At 40.1% G+C, this 19,164-nt stretch overlaps 1 protein-coding gene across 10 annotated transcripts in view; it reads right to left on the bottom strand.

The window, feature by feature from the left end:
- Window positions 1–19,164, bottom strand: part of ART3 (ADP-ribosyltransferase 3 (inactive)) — a 205,710-nt gene that overhangs the window by 173,374 nt on the left and 13,172 nt on the right. For 6 of the 10 annotated variants that reach the window (XM_049105048.1, XM_049105051.1, XM_049105053.1 and 3 more), the window contains exon 1: window positions 2,634–2,657. The exons of 1 other annotated variant lie outside the window; for it this stretch is intronic. Coding sequence is in view for 1 of the 9 variants with exons in the window: in XM_025427635.3 (XP_025283420.2) it covers window positions 6,874–6,906 (33 nt within the window). In the remaining 8 variants the exon portion in view is untranslated. Of the gene's footprint in view, window positions 1–2,633; window positions 2,686–6,873; window positions 6,965–6,999; window positions 7,152–19,164 lie in introns of those variants that run through there. 3 more of the 10 variants (XM_025427715.3, XM_025427635.3, XM_049105057.1) reach the window with 3 other exon arrangements.

Raw genomic sequence — 19,164 nt, 5'->3', positions numbered from 1 at the left:
AGTCTTTAAATCAATTGCATTAAAAATGGTCAGTGAGCTAAAGGAAACCACGTACAAAGAATTAAAAGGAAAAAAAATAAAAACAAAATAAAAAAAAGAATTAAAAGGAAACTGGGAAAATGACATCTGAACAAAATGAGAACATCAATAAAGAGACACAAATTGGGGATCCCTGGATGGCTCAGCAGTTTAGTGCCTGCCTTCTGCCCAGGGCGTGGCCCTGGAGTCTTGGGATTGAGTCCCACGTGGGGCTCCCTGCTTGGCCTGCTTCTCCCTCTGCCTATGTCTCTGCCCCGCCCCTCCCCCCGAATGAGTAAATAAATAAAATCTTTTTAAAAAAAGAGAGAGAGGAATCCCTGGATGGCGCAGCGGTTTGGCACCTGCCTTTGGCCCAGGGCACGATCCGGGAGACCCTGGATCGAGTCCCATGTTGGGCTCCCGGTGCATGGAGCCTGCTTCTCCCTCTGCCTGTGTCTCTGTCTCTCTCTCTCTCTGTGTGTGTGACTATCACAAATAAGTTTAAAAAAATAAAATAAAATAAAAATAAAAAATAAAAAAAAGAGAGAGAGACACAAATTATAAAAAGGAAGCAAACAGGGGATCCCTGGATGGCTCAGCAGTTTAGTGCCTGTTTTTGGCTCAGGGCGTGGTCCTGGAGTCCTGGGATCGAGTCCCACATAGGGCTCCCTGCATGGAGCCTGCTTCTCTCTCTGCCTGTGTCTCTGCCTCTCTGTCTCGCATGAATAAATAAAGAAAATCTTTAAAAAAAAAAAAAAAGGAACCAAACAAATTCTGGAGCTGGTAAGTAAAAAAACTGAAATGAAAAATTCACCAGAGGTATTCACCAGCAGTTGTGAGCTAGCCAAAGAATCAGCAATCTGAAAATAGGACAACTGAAATTGAGTCTGAGGAACAAAGAGAAAAAAAAATGAACAAAAGTGAACACAGCCTAAGGGACCTAGAATACCATCAAATGAACCAATCTACTCATAATGCAAAGCCCAGAAAGAGAAGAAATGAAAAGCATCTGAGAGAATAACTGCATAAATAACAATAGAAAATTTACCAAATCTGATGGACTACATGAATCCACACATCGAAAAAGCTCAATGAATTCCCAAGAAGGACAAACTCAAAGAGATTCACACAATAGTTAACCAAAACTCAGAAACAAAGAGAGATTCCTAAAAACACCAAGAGAGAAGGGACTCCTCACACACAAGGGATCTTCAATAAGATTAACAGCCAATTTCTCATCAGAAATGATAAGAGCCTGGAAGGAATAGGATTACAGATTTAAGATGCTGAAAGGAAAAAAAAATCTATCAACTAAGAATTTTGTATCTACCCTTTAAGAATGAAGGAGAAATAAAGGAGAAATAATTTCCAAATAAATAGAAGCTAAAGGCATTCATTATATTAGACTTGCCCTACAAGGAATGTTAAAGGGAGTCCTTTAGGCTAAAATGAAATGTCATTAGACAGTAAAGTGAAGCAGTATGAAGAAATATAGAAAAATGGTATAACTAATAGTGAAAAAGAGGAAGAAGAGAAAAAGAAAAAGGAGAAGGAAGAATGGAGGGTAAAGGTGGAGGAGGTGGAGGAACTGCTGCTGCCTAGGCTGTATTGCTGGAGAGAGAGCCTACATGGAGAAGTCTTCAGGGGCCATTTAATACCTGGGCTATACTGCTGGGCAAAAAGGCCACATAGAAGTCACTTGTGATGCTATTTTGGATGTCTAGCACAACCAAGCCTTCAGATGACTCCAGATCCAGCGACTATCTGATGGTAACCAGAGAAAAATCACTATTTAACAAACTTTGGTGGGAGACTTAGGTATTAATTTGGAGATCAAGAAACTTAAACCTATAATTTGGCTATTGCTGATAATGCTGCTGTAAATGTGTGTATTTATGTCTTCTGCCAATTTCCTAATGATTATTTGTTTTGGGGGTGTTGAGTTCAGTAGGTTCTTTATAGATTTTGGATACTAACCCTTAACCACATAGGTCATCTACAAATATCTTCTCCTATTCTGAAGGTTGCCGTTTAGTTTTGTCAACAGCAGCCAAATTATGGAAAGAGCCCAGATGTTCACCGACTGATGAATGGATAAAAAAGTTATGGTATATATACAAAAATACATACATACAGAGTGTAATATTACTCAGCCATAAAAAAAGAATGACATCTTTGCCATTTGCAACAACATGGATGGAGCTAGAGTGTATTATGCGAGGTGAATTAATTCAGAGAAATACAAATACCTATGACTTCACTCACATGTGGAATTTAAGAAACACAACTGATAAATGGTGGGGAAAAGAGAAGCAAACCACAGAACAGACTCTTAACTATACAGAACTGAGGGTTGCTAGAGGTGAGGGTGGGAAGACGGACTGAATGGGTGATGGGTATTCAGGAGGTCACTTGGATGAGCACTGGGTATTATATGTAAGTGATGAATCACTAAATTCTACTCCCAAAACTAATATTACACTATATGTTAACTGAAATTTAAATAAAAACTTGAAAATTAAAGAACATTTTAGACCCATTCTTTATACAGTATCAGACAGTAATCTATAGTTTGAAATAATCAACTATTCAATACCTACACACAATAGGGGTACCTGTTCAGTCAGCACAGCATGCAACTCTTGATCTCTGTGTTGTGAGTTCAAACCCCATGTTGGGTGTGGAGCCTACTTAAAAGAAGAAAGAAAGGAAGAAAGAGAATATGCATACACTACAGAAATAAACAAATATTATGTAAAAATGAAAAATTTCTAAACGATTAAAAACAAAAAATATAAGGCAATGAACCTAATGGTATTAAATATAAATGGGAATGTAGGGTCAATGAAACTCTCATTCACTGCTGGTGGAAGCTAGTGGTGTGAATATACACACACCCTATGAACCAGCAATTACACTCCTAATAAAACACTCAACAGAAACACATATATATGTGCACCAAAAGATACACACAAGAATATTCCCAACAGCAACATTCAATTTAGCCCAAAAGGGGGAAAAAATCAAAATGTCCATTAGCTGAATATATTTGTGGGAAGCCATGCAACAGAATTAAACAGAGCAATTAAAATGAATGAGACACTCTTCCAACAGGACATGGATGAAATCTCAAAAACATTTAGTGAGGGGGGCCTGAGATGCTCAGTGGTTGAGCCACTGAGTGATTGGTCTGAAGGCAGCGCTAAACCACTGAGCCACCCGGGCTGCCCAAAAAAGCAAATACTTTAACTAAAAATAGATTAAAGCTTCCTATTCAAAATATGTAAAGAACTGACAAATGTTTATAAAGTCAATACTCTGACTCCATTTGACAAGTGATCTCGAAAAGACAGAAGCAGCGGGTATTAAGCCTACACAAACTGAATAAACACTGATCTCAAGAGCCAAGTTTCATGCCCTAAATAAACAGAAGTAATCACAAATGACAAAGGAATTGGAAAACTGGTACATCTACCAGTTTTTGGGGCATCACAAAATTAATCTTTCTGGCAAGTAACCTATCAAAATGTTACAGAAAATATAAAATGAGGGATCCCTGGGTGGCTCAGCGATTTGGTGCCTGCATTCAGCCCAGGGCGTGATCCTGGAGTCCCAGGATCCAGTCCCGCGTCGGGCTCCTTTTTTTTTTTTTTTTTTTTTAATTTTTTTTTTTAATTTTTATTTATTTATGATAGTCACACAGAGAGAGAGAGAGGCAGAGACATAGGCAGAGGGAGAAGCAGGCTCCATGCACCGGGAGCCTGATGTGGGATTCGATCCCGGGTCTCCAGGATCGCGCCCTGGGCCAAAGGCAGGCGCCAAACCGCTGCGCCACCCAGGGGTCCGCCGCGTCGGGCTCCTTAAATAGAACCTGCTTCTCCCTCTGCCTATGTCTCTGCCTCTCTCTCTGTCTCTCATTAATAAATAAAATCTTTAAAAAACTGTATATATATACACACACACAAATGTTTTTAACCCTTGTCTCAATACTTCCAAAAAAGGGAATATATCCCAAGAGAGTAAAATCTTTGAAAAAATAAAAGATTTTTTGAACTAATGAAATAGAAACAACTCCAGCAAAATCAACTCCAGTGCTCAGAGAACAGACTACAAGCATAAAAATATTTTTTAAATATATAAACTATGCAAATATAATGAAATGTTTATGCAAAATGATTAAAGATATTGTTTAGTGACTAGGGTCAGATGTGGATATGGGTGTACATACGCATTGTGAATCTCATCTCACTCCCTTGGTTAGAATTCTTCAAGGTTTGCTCACTGCAGAGGGATTTACAAGGCCCTTCCTCCTTTGATTATTGTTGTATTTCTAGCCTCATTTCTCACAGATCCAACTTTATCACTGTACCCTTCACCCTTACCAAAGTTTTTGCAGTTTCCAAAATTTGGCATCCTTTTCCTCAGGTCTCCTGCTCAAAATGCCTCCCCAACCACCTTCTTCTAATAAATTCCAACCAACTCTCCCTTCCAGACTTAATACCACCAGAGCTGTGATCTTTTCTGCACCTCCAATAAACTGAGTATAATCCCTCCATCGAAAGATGAATGGATAAAGAAGATGTGGTCTATGTATACAATGGAATATTACTCAGCCATTAGAAACGACAAATACCCACCATTTGCTTCGATGTGGATGGAACTGGAGGGTATTATGCTGAGTGAAATAAGTCAACTGGAGAAGGGACAAACATTACATGGTCTCATTCATTCGGGGAATATAAAAAATAATGAAAGGGAATAAAGCGGAAGGGACAAACATTACATGGTCTCATTCATTCGGGGAATATAAAAAATAATGAAAGGGAATAAAGCGGAAAGGAGAAAAAAAAATGGGAAATATCAGAAAGGGAGACAGAACATGAGAGACTCCTAAGTCTGGGAAACGAACTAGGGGTGGTAGAAAGTAGAAAGGGAGGTGGGCGGGGGGTGGGAGACTGGGTGATGGGCACTGAGAGGGGCACTTGATGGGATAAGCACTGGGTGTTATTCTATATGGTGGCAAATTGAATACCAATAAAAAATAAATTTATAAGAAAAACCGAGTATAATCCCTTATCATACCACTTCCTCTACAATAGTAATTTGCATGCCACTTTCCCCCACACTAAACTGTGAGCAGTTTGAGGGCAGAGATTATTGCTCATACTTTGTTTTCAGAGTCTAAAATCGCAATAAAAGCTCGGTGAATGAAATAAATGAACGATAAACAGTAAATGAAAGGTCTCAAGAACATGGATTTTTTTTTCTTGTAAAGTGACCTAGATAGGAATTTTAATGTAAATAACTTTAAACAAATATTTTTTTAAATTTTTATTTATTTATGATAGTCACACACACAGAGAGAGAGGCAGAGACACAGGCAGAGGGAGAAGCAGGCTCCATGCACCGGGAGCCCGACGTGGGATTCCATCCCGGGTCTCCAGGATCGCGCCCCGGGCCAAAGGCAGGTGCCAAATCGCTGCGCCACCCAGGAATCCCTAAATAAATATTTTTAAACAAAACTATTTTCTCCCTCTTCAGGTTAATTTTTCTTCAAATTAGGGGCTTCCTAATAACTGTGGTAACACGTCATCAGACTATCACAGAGCAAAAACGTTGTGTTACTGGTAGCATTCAGCCACTGCTGTCCTTTAAATGATGTCCTAACATTTCCTCTCAGGATAGTTTACTGTCAGATTTAATTAGCCTAGTCCTTCAGCTTTAGATTAAAAAAAAAAAAAAAAGAAAGTGAAGGAAGAATTTGTTCTTCTCTGTTATCTGAGAGGTGGACAAGACTTGAAACCCCTTATAACTATGATTTGTCTGCAGACACTATACCATCCCCTAATATTTGGGAAGGAAGAAGGAACCTCTGCATGGGGGGAAAAAAGGAAAAAATAAAAAATCAGAAGGCTAAGTAGTGGCTTCCGAGACTTTCAAGAAATAAACCCTCCTCAAATCAGCATCCTTTAATAACAGCAATAGCTGCTGAGAGAAGGGGAAGTCCACCCTGCAAGAAATTCAAACAGGCCTGGGAATTTCATTTTGAAAGAAACTTCCCCTTTCAGAAGTAAAAGGAAGACCTATTCTCAGTGTGACGGAGCCCGTAAAACCGTACAGAATTAAACAGAGCACACTCATTCCAGGACCAAAAAGACGAAAAGGGGGAAGTCCGGGAGCACACGTGGAAAACATAACCCTGCTCTGCAAGGCTCTTGAGGGTTACGCGAGCCATTTGGTTCTTTGGGGAACAGGAATGTATGGAGACAGAACAGCTTAAAACTACGCTCAAAGGGAAAGTGAGAAGTTCGTGATTTCAGAGTGCTGATAAGCAGCCCTCGGCTCCTTTCCTAGGACTGTGAGAGATGCCTGCGATATCCTCCTGCTGGGTTTCTGTTTCCCCTAAAAGCCCTATTTATCCATAAACGCCACTTTAGTGGGATTTTCTCTGGCCTGCCCAGGCAGAAAAGTTTTTTTCCTCAGAGCTTTCAAGAGAACTCCCGCAGGGCCTCATGGTTAACGCGAGACCGCACAGGCCGGCTGCGGGCCTAGCCCTCGGGGTGTCCACGGGTCGCTTCGTACGGACTAGGCCGGCCGGTCAGCCGGGGCCTCCTGTTAAGTCCGTTCACAGAATAAATTAGCCCCGTCTGTGTAAGAAACACGGTGAAAAGAAAAAAAAAAAAAAAACAGGAAAAAAAAAAAAAAAACAAGGTGAGCCTCAGGGGCTCCTAGGCCGCAAGACCCTGGCACCGCTTTTCTCCTCCCGCGAACACCTCGTCCCAGTCACCGTACAGGGCCCTCCTCAAGCCCGCCCAGCGGCCGCAGACCCCGCAACCAAGCCCTTCCGGCGTCAACCTGGGCCTCGTGTGGAAACAGCGAAACAGGCATGGCGGCCCCTCGAGGAAACGCATCGGCGGGGTCAGCCGTCTGTGGGCCGCACAGGGGCCAGAGCGGAGCCATCCCAACGAGCACAACCACTACCTTTCTCTCCTCGTGCTCCTCCGGCGGAATCAGCGCGGGCAGCAACGGAAGGCAGCGGCAGCACGAGCGGCGACCGCAGCGCCTGTCCCGGCCCCGCTGAAAGTTCTGGAAGCCGGCGGTCTGGACATGCGCAGTGCGCGCACCTCAGCCCCCGGGAGGTCAGCTGGTCTGACAGGCCCCGCCCCCGGAGGCTGTACGCATGCGCGGTGTGGAGGCGGGCCGGGAGTGCGCGTGCGCCAGGCTCCGGGACCTGCGTGCATCCTCCAAAGTCTAACCTGCTATGGCGGTCGAAGGAGATTGGGCCGCTGCGTTGCCGGCCGAAGGTGCCGCTGCCTTCGATGTCGGCACGTGGCGCTGTGAGAGCGTATGTGGGATCTTGAGTCGGGGGCGGGGGCGGTCAGGAAGGCCTTCCCCGGGGAGATGCCAACCTGGGTATCTAAGGTGGGTAAGACTGCCTGTAGGGGAAGAAGGCAGAGCAGACCTGGCATTTGAGGCAGGGAAGCCGCATGAGCAAAAAACAGCGCAATGGGAAGGAGGCATTGACCCTTTTGAAGAATGGAGGGAAGAAGGGGTGTGGGAGCAGAGTCCAAAAGGTAGGCAAGGGCAAGCCATGCTGGACCTTAGTATTTATCCTAAGAAATTTCCGCCTCCCTTTCTTTGCTAGAAAAAAATGATCTCTAGCCTTCTGGTACTTTGCAATTGGCAATGGCTTGTTGGCGTAGTTTTATTTGCAGATGGAACCGAGGCTTGTGGTTGTATTTTGCAGTCATTAGGTAGCAAAGCTGAGACCTAAAGCCACCTCCACTCTATGCATGGCCGCGGTCATTACCAAGATTAAGCATAACTGAGTGAATAAGCTGTATCAATGGTCACCACAGTTTTCTTCAAAGAATATTTGTGCATTAATAATCTAAAAACTCCATCCAAAACTGTACACCATGTTACAGAAAGTGGTAATATCTGTTCCCTGTTCCCCATTATCCTACAACATGCATTCTCAAAGGGGTGAGGAAAGAGATTGCCCACAAGGGGCCAAATTTGGTCCTTGGGCAGACTTAAAAGATCTTAGATAATGCACTGAGTAGTAGCCCACTAAAGTTTAATCCTACCCAACAAAGTCTTATTTATTATTTATTTATATAAAGTGATGGATGGATTTTTTTAATGAGGTATATGTATACTATGGAATGCTATTTGGCCATTAAAAAAAATGAAATCTTGCCATTTGCAACAACATGGATGGAACTAGAGAATATTATGCTATGCGAAATAGGTCAGAGAAAGATAAATCCTATATTATTTCACTCATAAACGGAATTTAAACAATAAAACAAATGAGCAAAGGGAGAAAAAAGAGAGGCAAACCGAGAAACAGACTCGACTATAGAGAACAAACTGAGAGTTACCAGAAGGAAGGTGGGTGAGGAATGGATTGAATAGGTGATAGGGATTAAGGAGTGCACTCATGTTGAGCACCAGGTGATGTATGGAATTATTGAATCACTATACTATATACTTAAAATTAATATCACACTGTATGCTAACTGGAATTTAAATTACAACTTTAAAAAAATGTTGTTTTGCAGTAATGGAACCTCCTAATTTTAGTGGATCAAACAGAATAAACATCACATTTCCTAATTTCCTATGCAGCTAGTGTGGCCATACTCATAAATTCTGGTCCATGGGAAGTGATGAGAGCAACTTCCAGGATAGGTCTAAAACTAAGGAACATTTTAAGACCTTTTTCTGCCTTCCCACCATCCTGTCCTTGGAAAGTGGGCATGGTGGCAAGCCCGTTTGAGCCATGTGCATGGAGACACCAACCTCGCAGTGGCAATAGAGCAGATGATAGAAGGAGCCTGGGAGAGTACAATGAAGGAGAACCACCGTATAAACCCTAGTTTCAGGGCAGCCTGGGTGGCTCAGCGGTTTAGCACCTGCCTTCAGCCCAGGGCATGATCCTGGAAACTGGAATTGAGTCCCACATCAGGTTCTGCATAGAGCCTGCTTCTCCCTCTCTCTCTCTCTCTCTCTCTCTCTGTCTGTCTCATGAATAAATAAATAAAATCTTTAGGAAAAAAAAAAAAAACAACCCTAGATTCACCTGCCTCTGTCAGGGAGAAATACACTTCTGGGGATCCCTGGGTGGCGCAGCAGTTTAGCGCCTGCCTTTGGCCCAGGGCGCGATCCTGGAGCCCCGGAATTGAGTCCCACGTCGGGCTCCCGGTGCATGGAGCCTGCTTCTCCCTCTGCCTATGTCTCTGCCTCTCTCTCTCTCTCTCTCTCTCTGTGACTATCATTAATTAATTAATTAGTTAATTAATTAATTAAAAAATACACTTCTGTTTTAGTTATTTTTTAATTTGGGTCCACATTGCATGTAACAGGTCCTTTACGCCTTTTTTATTTTATTATTGTGGTTAAAATAAAACACTTATGGATGCCTGGGTGGCTCAGCGGTTCTGCGCCTGCTTTGACCCAGGGTGTGATCCTGGAATTTCGGGATCGAGTCCCACTTTGGGCCCCTTGCTTGTATGGAGCCTGCTTCTCCCTCTGCCTGTCTCTCTGCCTCTCTCTCTCTCTCTGTGTCTCACACACAAAGAATAATCTCACAGTGAATAAATAAATAAAATCTTTAAAAATAAATAAATAAAACACTTAACATCAAATTTATCTTAACCATTTTAAAGTGTACTGTTCAGTACTGTTTAGTATACTCAGTTATACAACAGATCTCTAGAACTTTTTGATCTTGTGACACCGAAACTCTACACCCAGTAAGGATTAATTTCACCTCACCCTTTCCCCCAGCCCTTTGCAAACACCTTCCCAATTTCAGTTTCTAAGATTTGACTTTAGATTTTTCATATGAGTATTTGTCCTTTTGTGACTGGCTTATTTCACTTAGCATAATATCCTCAAGCTTCATCCATTTTGTAGCATTTGACAAGATTTCCTTTTTTTTTTTTTTTTTAATTTTTATTTATTTATGATAGTTACAGAGAGAAAGAGAGGCAGAGACACAGGCAGAGGGAGAAGCAGGCTCCATGCACCGGGAGCCTGATGTGGGATTCGATCCTGGGTCTCCAGGATCGCGCCCTGGGCCAAAGGCAGGCGCCAAACCGCTGCGCCACTCAGGGATCCCAAGATTTCCTTTTTTAAGAGAACATAATCTACTGCATGTAGATACTACATTTTCTTTATCCATTCAAATGTCTGAACATTTGGGTTGCTGTGCCTCTTAACTATTCTGAATAATGCTGATATGAACATGCATGTGCAAATATCTCTTCAAGATCCTGCTCCATATTCCTTTGTACATATTCCCAGAAGTGGGATTGCTAGATCAAATGGTAATTCAATTTTTAATTTTTAAAGAAAACTCCATATTGTTTTCCATAATGGCTGCACACTCCTTTCCATCCAACACTTGTGATTTTTTGGGTTTTTGATAGTGGCATCCTGATGGGTATGAGATGATATCTGCTGTGGTTTTCATTTGCTTTTCTCTAATGATTAGTCATGTTGAGCATCTTTTCATGTGTTTATGGGCCATTTGTATATTTTCTTTAGAGCAATGTCTATTCAAGTCTTTGCCCACTTTTTAATCCAGTTGTGTGGGGGGTTTTTGTTGTTGTGTACAGAAGTTCCTTGGATATTAACTCCTTATCAGATAGGTGATTTGAAATTATTTTCTCCCATTCCATAAGTTCTGTTTTTACTCTTATCATTTTCTTTGATGTATAAAAATTTCTAAGTTTGTTGTGGTCTCATTTGTCTTTTTTTCCACTACTTTCTATACTAACTAGTTTAGCCATTTAAAAAATAATAAACTGTAGCAGCAGTGATAGAAAAAAACAAAATGAGGGGCACCTGGGTGGCTCAATTGGTTGAACATCTGCCTTCGGCTCAGGTCATGATCCCAGGGTCCTTGGATCAAGCCCCATATCTGCTTCCCTGCTCAGCAAGGAGTCTGCTTCTCACTCTCCCTCTGCCCCTGCCCCTGCTCATGCTCTCTGCCTGCCCCCCAAATAAATAAACAAAATATTTTTTTAAAAATGAGCTTACAGTAGAAAATGACTTGGTCCCTGGGGAAATTAAGATGCTGATTGTTTAAGATTGATAGAGAAAAAAATAAATGTAGCTATTTATTATACAGAAGGATATTGTGTAAATATTAAAAGTATTGGGAAAATATATTATTTATCTGGACTTTAGTATTTTCCATTCGGAAACAATACTCCAACCCTTGTTGTATAATATTATATTTATTATGTAACCTATTCTTCACCCAGGTGAGCAGCTACAAGTGGGCTAAAGGCTGCCAATGATGCTCATTTCATATCCTTACTATAAACTACCCATTTATGTGAAATGGAAATAAAACATGCAGAAATTCCCTTGGATCTGAGAGTTGGGTTTCCCCCAACACAGTTAAGTTTGTGGTCAGTTTAGCTAAGTCAGCCAAGAACACCAGCCAGAGTTTAGGAGGGAAGTGGACTTCCCAAATAAATGATTCCAAGAGCATGTTCTCTAAAGAAATTCTCAGGTTTGAAATACAATACAGGAGTGAATCAGTAGAACTCCATTCTACTGATATGAAGAAAGGTGGTGTTCCTCTTTTGTTGAGTATCATCTTCCTGACTCTGATTGGAGGTCAAGGTAAAAGGTTTTGAGTTACATTAGGATAGGAAAGTCAGAGATGCAAATTGCTATAAAAGTCTCTTGATTTGCCCAATAAAGCTGACTGCATACATCAGAAAGTGATATGAGTAATTCATTAAAGCTTCTCAGTGATGTAATTCATTATCCAAAGTTCATATCTGAGGCCTGCTAAGCCAAACATAAATCTTCTCAGACCAGGTATGTGAATTCCTAGTATGTAGTAAGTGTTCAATGAATGTTGAACTGGATGGTAATGAGATCAAAGAGTTTGTCTCTTAAATTATTTTTGTAACCCTGATATTGTTTCTTGGTAAGTATATCTGTAATTAACCAATTAAGGGTCCAATAATCAGAGAGGTCTGTTTACTACCTTTGGGCAAATTACTGAACTTTTCTAGAAGTGTTTCCTCAGCTGTGAAATGTAGATTTTATTTTATTTTTTTTAATAAAAGATTTTATTTATTCATGAGAGAGACACACACAGAGAGAGAGAAAGAGAGAGGCAGAGACACAGGCAGAGGGAGAAGCAGGCTCCATGCAGGGAGCCCGACATGGGACTTGATCCCAGGTCTCCAGGATCACACCCTGAGCCAAAGGCAGGCGCTAAACCACTGAGCCACTCAGGGATCCCCCAAATGTAGATTTTATAATTAGGCTTTTTCTACCTACCACACAACACATAGCGTATGATAAGCACTGAGTAAATGTATGTCGAACAAATTAAAGAATTAAGGAATGAAGATAGTATATTTCAAAAAGTTTTTAAGAGTTTAAAGTACTATTGAAAAGCAAGGCAGTAGGGAGGATGAGGTTGGTGGTTATAATTGGTTATTCTGAGTAGAGCTTTCTGTCCAAACCAACACCAACTCCATTCTACTAAGGTCAGACAATAAATGGCTTTGGGAGTTGCTTAAGAAATTGTGGCCCACATAGCACACAGAAATCAGGTATTTGTGTGTGTGACCTGGTATTTATTAAATATTGTGTAAATCTGCTTTCCTACAGTGATAAGATATGGTAGTTAAGAGCAATGCAGTACATTTGGACTCAAAAAAACCTGAGCTGAAACCCTGCACCTGCCCTCTAAATGCTGAATGACTTTGTTCTTTACATAACTTCTTTAATCTTAGCTTCTTTATCTATAAAATGGAGATAATACCTCTTTCAAAAGTCTGTGATAATGATTAACAGCATAGGTTCATACTCAGGAGCTTTTTTAGTATAATCTAAAACTGGCCCCCTTACTCAGAGATCAGGGAGAGACCAAAAAAAGAGACAGACCACTCCAGGTTGGTAGGTGGCAGTTTTACTAATAGCAAAGGGAACTTACATATGAGACTTGTCTTGTGCAGCAACAAAACGAATGGATCCCTGCACCCGCCCACCAAATCTTAAAAACTTTTAAAGAGGCCCTAATTGGGCTTAGTCATGTATACAGTCCAGGTTATTTTCAACATCATGTCACCATCTCAAAGCTAAGGCCTTGGAGCAGGCTCTAGGAGCCAGGAAGGCAAGTGGAACCCACATTCTAAGGACAGGGGAGAGGAAGAGGTGTCTCCCAAGTGCCAAGGTCCAGCTCACAGGTCAATTGGTGGTAACTTGTTTTTTTTAAATCACATTCCCCAACAAACATACTCAAAAAAGGACAGTAATGATCATGACTAAATCAAATGTATCATTTTGATGGATCACCTAAATTGAGACATTGCCTTAAATCAATGTGTTCTACCCCAATAATGAGGGTAGGAACCTCATTAATGAGGAACCCCAATAATGAGGAATAGATGCTGTTCCTGCATCACCACCAGCCAAGGAACAATCCAGTCAAAACTCCTAAAGGACATTAAACAATTTGCCCCAAGCTCTTCTTGTGGAAAAACTGAAATCATGTAAGTAAAAACTCATCCAACATATATGCACCATGTTGGCAGAACATCAAATTTAGTGTGAATATCACCCTTAGAACACTTGCCTATATAGACACTTAAAATTCAGATAGCTGTCCCTCCATAAGTGTGGTCTACTTCTTTTCTTCTAAACAACAAGGAATATCTAGTAAACATTAAAACTAAGGATACTATATCACCAAGCATGTAGAAAATATTTAATGCAGTTAAAAGAAGAAAACACAAATCCTTTATATTTCTACCACCAGTGACAGATACTGGTCACCCCTTGGCCTATAGTCTTCCAAATCTCCCTCATTTGCATCTGTGTATATATACAGACACAGCATATATATACATACATAATATATATATATAAACATAAAAATAAAATTATAGGCTACATACTCTTTTCTAGCCTGCTTTTTCATTAACACTATATTATGAACATTTTCTCATGTCAGTAAATCTTCTGTAATACCATTTTTTCTAATAATGTCATTCCTGATGGCCAAATTATATTCCATCATATGAATGTACCATAATCTATATGAGCAATGCCTAAATGTAAATTATTGCCAAGTTTTTGCTATTGAAATCAAACTGCTACTGTGGCCATATTATGTCTTTAGTTTTTTCCTATTAGTAATAAACTTTAACAGGGTGTTGTGTGGAAGTGTTGAATCACTACATTGTACACCCAAAACTAATATTATGCTATATGTTAATTAGAATTTAAATAAGACCTTAAAAATACTTTTTTGAAGGGTAGCCCCGGTGGCACAGCAGTTTGGTGCCGCCTGCAGCCCGGGTTGTGATTCTGGAGACCCGGGATCGAGTCCCACGTCCGGCACCCTGTGTGGAGCCTGCTTCTCCGTCTGCCTGTGTCTCTGCCTCTCTCTCTTTCTCTCTCTCTGTCTCAATAAATAAATAAAATCTTTAAAAAAAATACTTTTTGAAGATTAGAATTCCTAGTTTCAGTCTTTTGAAACCTAAATTAAGACTGATATATAAAATGGTTATTCTTACTCTCAGATTATATGGAGAAATGAAAGAAAAAAATTTAAATTATCCCTGGACAGTCTGCTATAAGTAATTTAAAATATTCAATCAGTCTGCTAATCATGTTTTAGAAAACCATTGTATGTTTTAGGGAATTTCATTAGAAAATTTAGTAAAACTCATGCTGATTTTCATTGTTTCTGGGAAAAAAATAGCCAGATTTATAACTTTTTATTTTGGTTCTTCACTTAAACATAAATGTTTTCAACACACCACAACTAGTATTATCTGTAGACATAAACTGTCATTGCATATATCTGTTCGATTTTTAAAATTAGGGTTGTGGGGCAGCCTGGGTGGCTTAGCAGTTTAGCGCTGCCTTCAGCCTAAGGCGTGATCCTGGAGACCCACGTCAGGCTCCCTGCATGGAGCCTGCTTCTCCCTCTGCCTGTGTCTCTGCCTCTCTCTCTCTCTCTCTCTCTCTCTCTCTCTGTGACTATTATAAATAAATAAAAATTAAAAAAAAAAAAGAAAGAAAAGTAGAACAAAGCCAGGAGCTTGCTTGGCTTCTGGAGTCTGATGGTCTAGTGGTTCTGCCACATACCTCCTGTGCAACTTTGGGTAAGCCACCTTTTCCAAGCCTTAGTCTCCTCCTCTGTAAAAAGTGGATGATGATAATACCATCCTCAAAAGGTTGTAGTTTAGACAAGCAGAGTTGGAGTAAGGGCAGTAATAAGCCAGGAAAATAGACAAAAGAAGACTAGTTAGAAAGCTATGGCCTCCTCTTCAAGGTCAGTGAAGTAGAGAGAATCAAAAGGAGCCCCTTTGAGAGTGAAGATTTAAAAAAAAAAAAAAAAACACCACAGTCTGAAGAGTTCAAATACAATATAAGGAAGGAAAAACGGTAAGATAAAGAAACACTACTCTTGTTTTCCTTCTCCTCATAAGTCAGCCAAAAGAAAAAGCAAAAGAAAGGGGAAAAATATCAAAAAAAGCAAGCAAGTTTTAAAACTTAAAAAAATCTCAACGTCCTCATCAAAAGAAGATGACATAAGTAACTACTTTACCAAGTGCTTTGTGTTAAAAAGGTTCTTTTTAATTATGCTAAAATTATTCCAAAAGGGGATGGCATCTTAATATATAAGCTTTTTATTTGACTAGAAAATTTTGAGCATTATTGTGAAATTGTAATTAAAGTTAGAAAGTTGCTTTCAAATGTTAAGAATTGTTAAAGGCTATAGTTTGATTTTGTTCTTCCACTGCCAACTAACTGAATTTCATCATGCTTAAAATCACAATCTTAACACCCAAATCTGGACAAATGTGCACAGAACACATCCTATACACAGTCACATCCCCACACATAACAGCTGCCTAGAAGAGCAGCCCTGCACTTCCCGGGCCACAAATTCCAGCTTCCAGAGAATATTCTGAGGCACGTGTCAGCAAGCCCCAGCCTGTCCACCTGCTAGGAGGCCAAGCAGTTTGGAATTGAAGTGGATCTCACCAAGTTGCTGTGGCCATCAGCATCTGTATTTGAATCTGCCTATAGGCCTCAAAGTGTATCTGAGAGACTCATGCTGGATGTTTCTGGGGACCACCACTGAAAAACACTTGCACCTGGCTTTCAGAACCTAATATCCAGCTCTTGAGGACATGGTACTCCATCTTGCCTGTCCAGGCTTACCATTTTATTTTTTATTGTTCACCTTTGCTTCTGTCGAGCCTGTTCCTCACTGTCCTACCACAATTCATTGTCTGTCTCTGCTACACAGGTCATGCTCTCATTCTACTCCTGAGTCTACTCTTTTTCACTCTTTACCCAGTACTCCACAGGCATGCCTCCCTCTTCTCCCCACTCATCCTCGTTTGACCCAGTCTTTGGCTCAGTTTAATCCTGCCTCTTAAATAAAACCTTCTGGACACCTGAATTATCTTAAAACTCCAATTTTGCTTGTTTGTGTTCAGTGCCACACAGGTAAACATATAATTCTTTTCTAATTATTTTTTGTATGTTTTCTTTCTATTTCTCTAACCAGATTGTCAGCTCCTTGAGGGCAGGGGGGCCACAGTTTATTTCCTTGAATCTATCACCATGCCTAGTAGACCATAAACTAGGTTTTGAATAATTTCTCTGTTGCAGTTTTTACAGGTAGGGCAACTAGACCATCTCCTGAGAGAAGGATCTGACTACATTGGCTAGCCCATATTGTCTAACCCCTGGTAACCTCTTTTATTTATTATCTTCAGGCCATTGTCACTACAGGAATAGGGGGTGATGCAGCATTCTTGCCTTATGACAGGATGTTAACTTGATCTCTCCAACAAATAGGAAGAAAATGTTTAAAACACTGGATATTCTAAACTATTTTCATAAAAAAATACAGGATACCTAGAATCATAGAATCTTACAGTAGGAAGGGGCTTTGGTGTCCAACCTTTCCCCGCCTAGTACAAAAATTCCTTCAGTACTCTTTCTGACAAGCCTCAGTTTTCTATGTCTGACAAGAAAACCAAGTACCTTTTGAAAACTCATTTTAGATAAAAATAAATTTCATTGTCCTTTTAACCTGTTTCAGAATTTGTAAAGTATTGTGACTATCAATTACCACACCAGCTCTCATGAAGAAAGGTGGGTTTTAAAATACCAAAAGCTAGAGGGAGCAGCAAATCCTGTTAGTGGAGGTATTGCTGGTGCCCAATGAACTTCAACAGGGCTTGGAAACCCTCTTGGAGAGGAGGTTTAGTGAATTGTATAGGAGAGGACATCTTTAGCCAGAATTTAAACTCACACCTACTTTGCCAGATTTTGTCACTTCTTACACTGCATGTGATTTTTAATGCTGACCAGAGGTGATCCCATCCAAACAGCACTGTATCCAATTGTGAAACCCTCTAGCTCCTTCGGTATAACCCCTGAAAACTAAACATTCTGTAATTTGAATTTGTGACCCAGTTACCATGTGTCTCACAGTAAAGTGGATAGTGTATAACAAATAGCCAGAGACCACTTTGACTAAGTACCTATAACACATATGGCATGATAATCATTCTTCATTTATATATATATATATATATGTATACTCTAAGCAATAATTATTAAGTGCAAAGCAGTAGCAGCATATATAACTTGTACTTTCAAATATTTTCTTTGTTAAAAGACAATGGTATCAATAAACAGACCATTGATCAGAAAACAAATATTGATTTTTTAAATGTCTTGAACATGTACTCAACTATTAATGTTTAACAGTAATTCTTACATGTCCTTATTCATTTTCTTCTATGTCAGATAGGCTATACTTAATATAAAGACATAGAAGTCCTTTAAAGAGCTCTTTGGGGAAGAAGAAAAACTTCAATGGAAAATATGACAATTACATTATAGGAACATTGACTTTGAAGAATTATGTAGAATGCAATTTATTTCCTAATTCTGAACAATAATGCTATTCCAATGAGATATACACCCAGGAAACAAAAGATGCCCTCTTTTCCATATCCTGAAAGTATATCTATTTAAATATTAAAAAGTCTCAAGTAGTTACAGTGGAGATCTAAACATAGGATAAGTTCTTTAAGAGTCCAGGAAACTTAGGTTGGAAATATTATGCAGTGTGGACTAAGAAGATTAAGAATACACAAAGAATGTAGAAAGACCATTTGAAGTACACTTGAAAAAAATAAAATAAAAAAAAAATTTTTAAAAATGAAGTACACTTGAGAGTTGGCCAGAAAGGTATGACATTTAGGCAGGTAGCAGTGGACATGACTACTTACAAGGGCCTTACCTGAGAGAATACAGAATGCTGCGGCAAGAGCTAAGATTCTGGATTCAGAGACACCTGGGTTAAGATCAGAAGCCCACCATTTATTATCTATATGACTTTGGTTCAGGTACACTATTTAATTTCCCTGTGTATCAGTTTCCTCATTCAGGATTGTTGTGAGGAACAGACCCAGCATACATCTGATGCATAGAAAGTACTCAGTGTCAGTCCCAACCTTCCCTGACCACTTAGCCTCTGTGGTACCTTCCTTGCAACAGAGGGTTCCACATCTCATACACAAGACGGACCCTCCAAGGACTGAAAAAAATGTTGGAAAAATGAGACAAGGATGCCTGGATGGCTCAGTGGTTGAGCATCCGCCTTCGGCCCAGGGCGTGATCCTGGGGTCCTGGGATCGAGTCCTGAATTGGGCTCCCTGCAGGGAGCCTGCTTCTCCCTCTGCCTGTGTCTCTGCCCCTCTCTCTGTGTCTCTCATGAATAAATAAATAAAATCTTAAAAAGAAAAAAAGAAAAACGAGACAAAAAGCCCATCTGACAAGTTCTCTGTATCTACATTTTTATATTACTAGTCCAGACCATTATTGTCCCATTCCTAGACTATAATAGCCTATTTTTCTTCCTGTGACTTTTAATCAATTTTTATCTTGCTTCCTTACTATTCAAAGCACAACTCATAGAATACCATTTTTGCTTAAAATGGTGTAACTTCTGTTTAAATCAAACACACCAGGGCCTATAAAGCCCTATGTGAGTTTACGCTCTGCTTGCTTTTCTGACTACGCTCCCTTCATCCTCCCCTTCATTTGTGAGCCTCAGCC

This window comes from Canis lupus, chromosome 32 (genome assembly GCF_003254725.2).
Source record: "Canis lupus dingo isolate Sandy chromosome 32, ASM325472v2, whole genome shotgun sequence".
In the NCBI taxonomy this organism is placed as follows: domain Eukaryota; kingdom Metazoa; phylum Chordata; class Mammalia; order Carnivora; family Canidae; genus Canis; species Canis lupus.
Note: the sequence above shows the minus strand (reverse complement) of the source record. Positions and strands in the feature narration are given on the sequence as shown.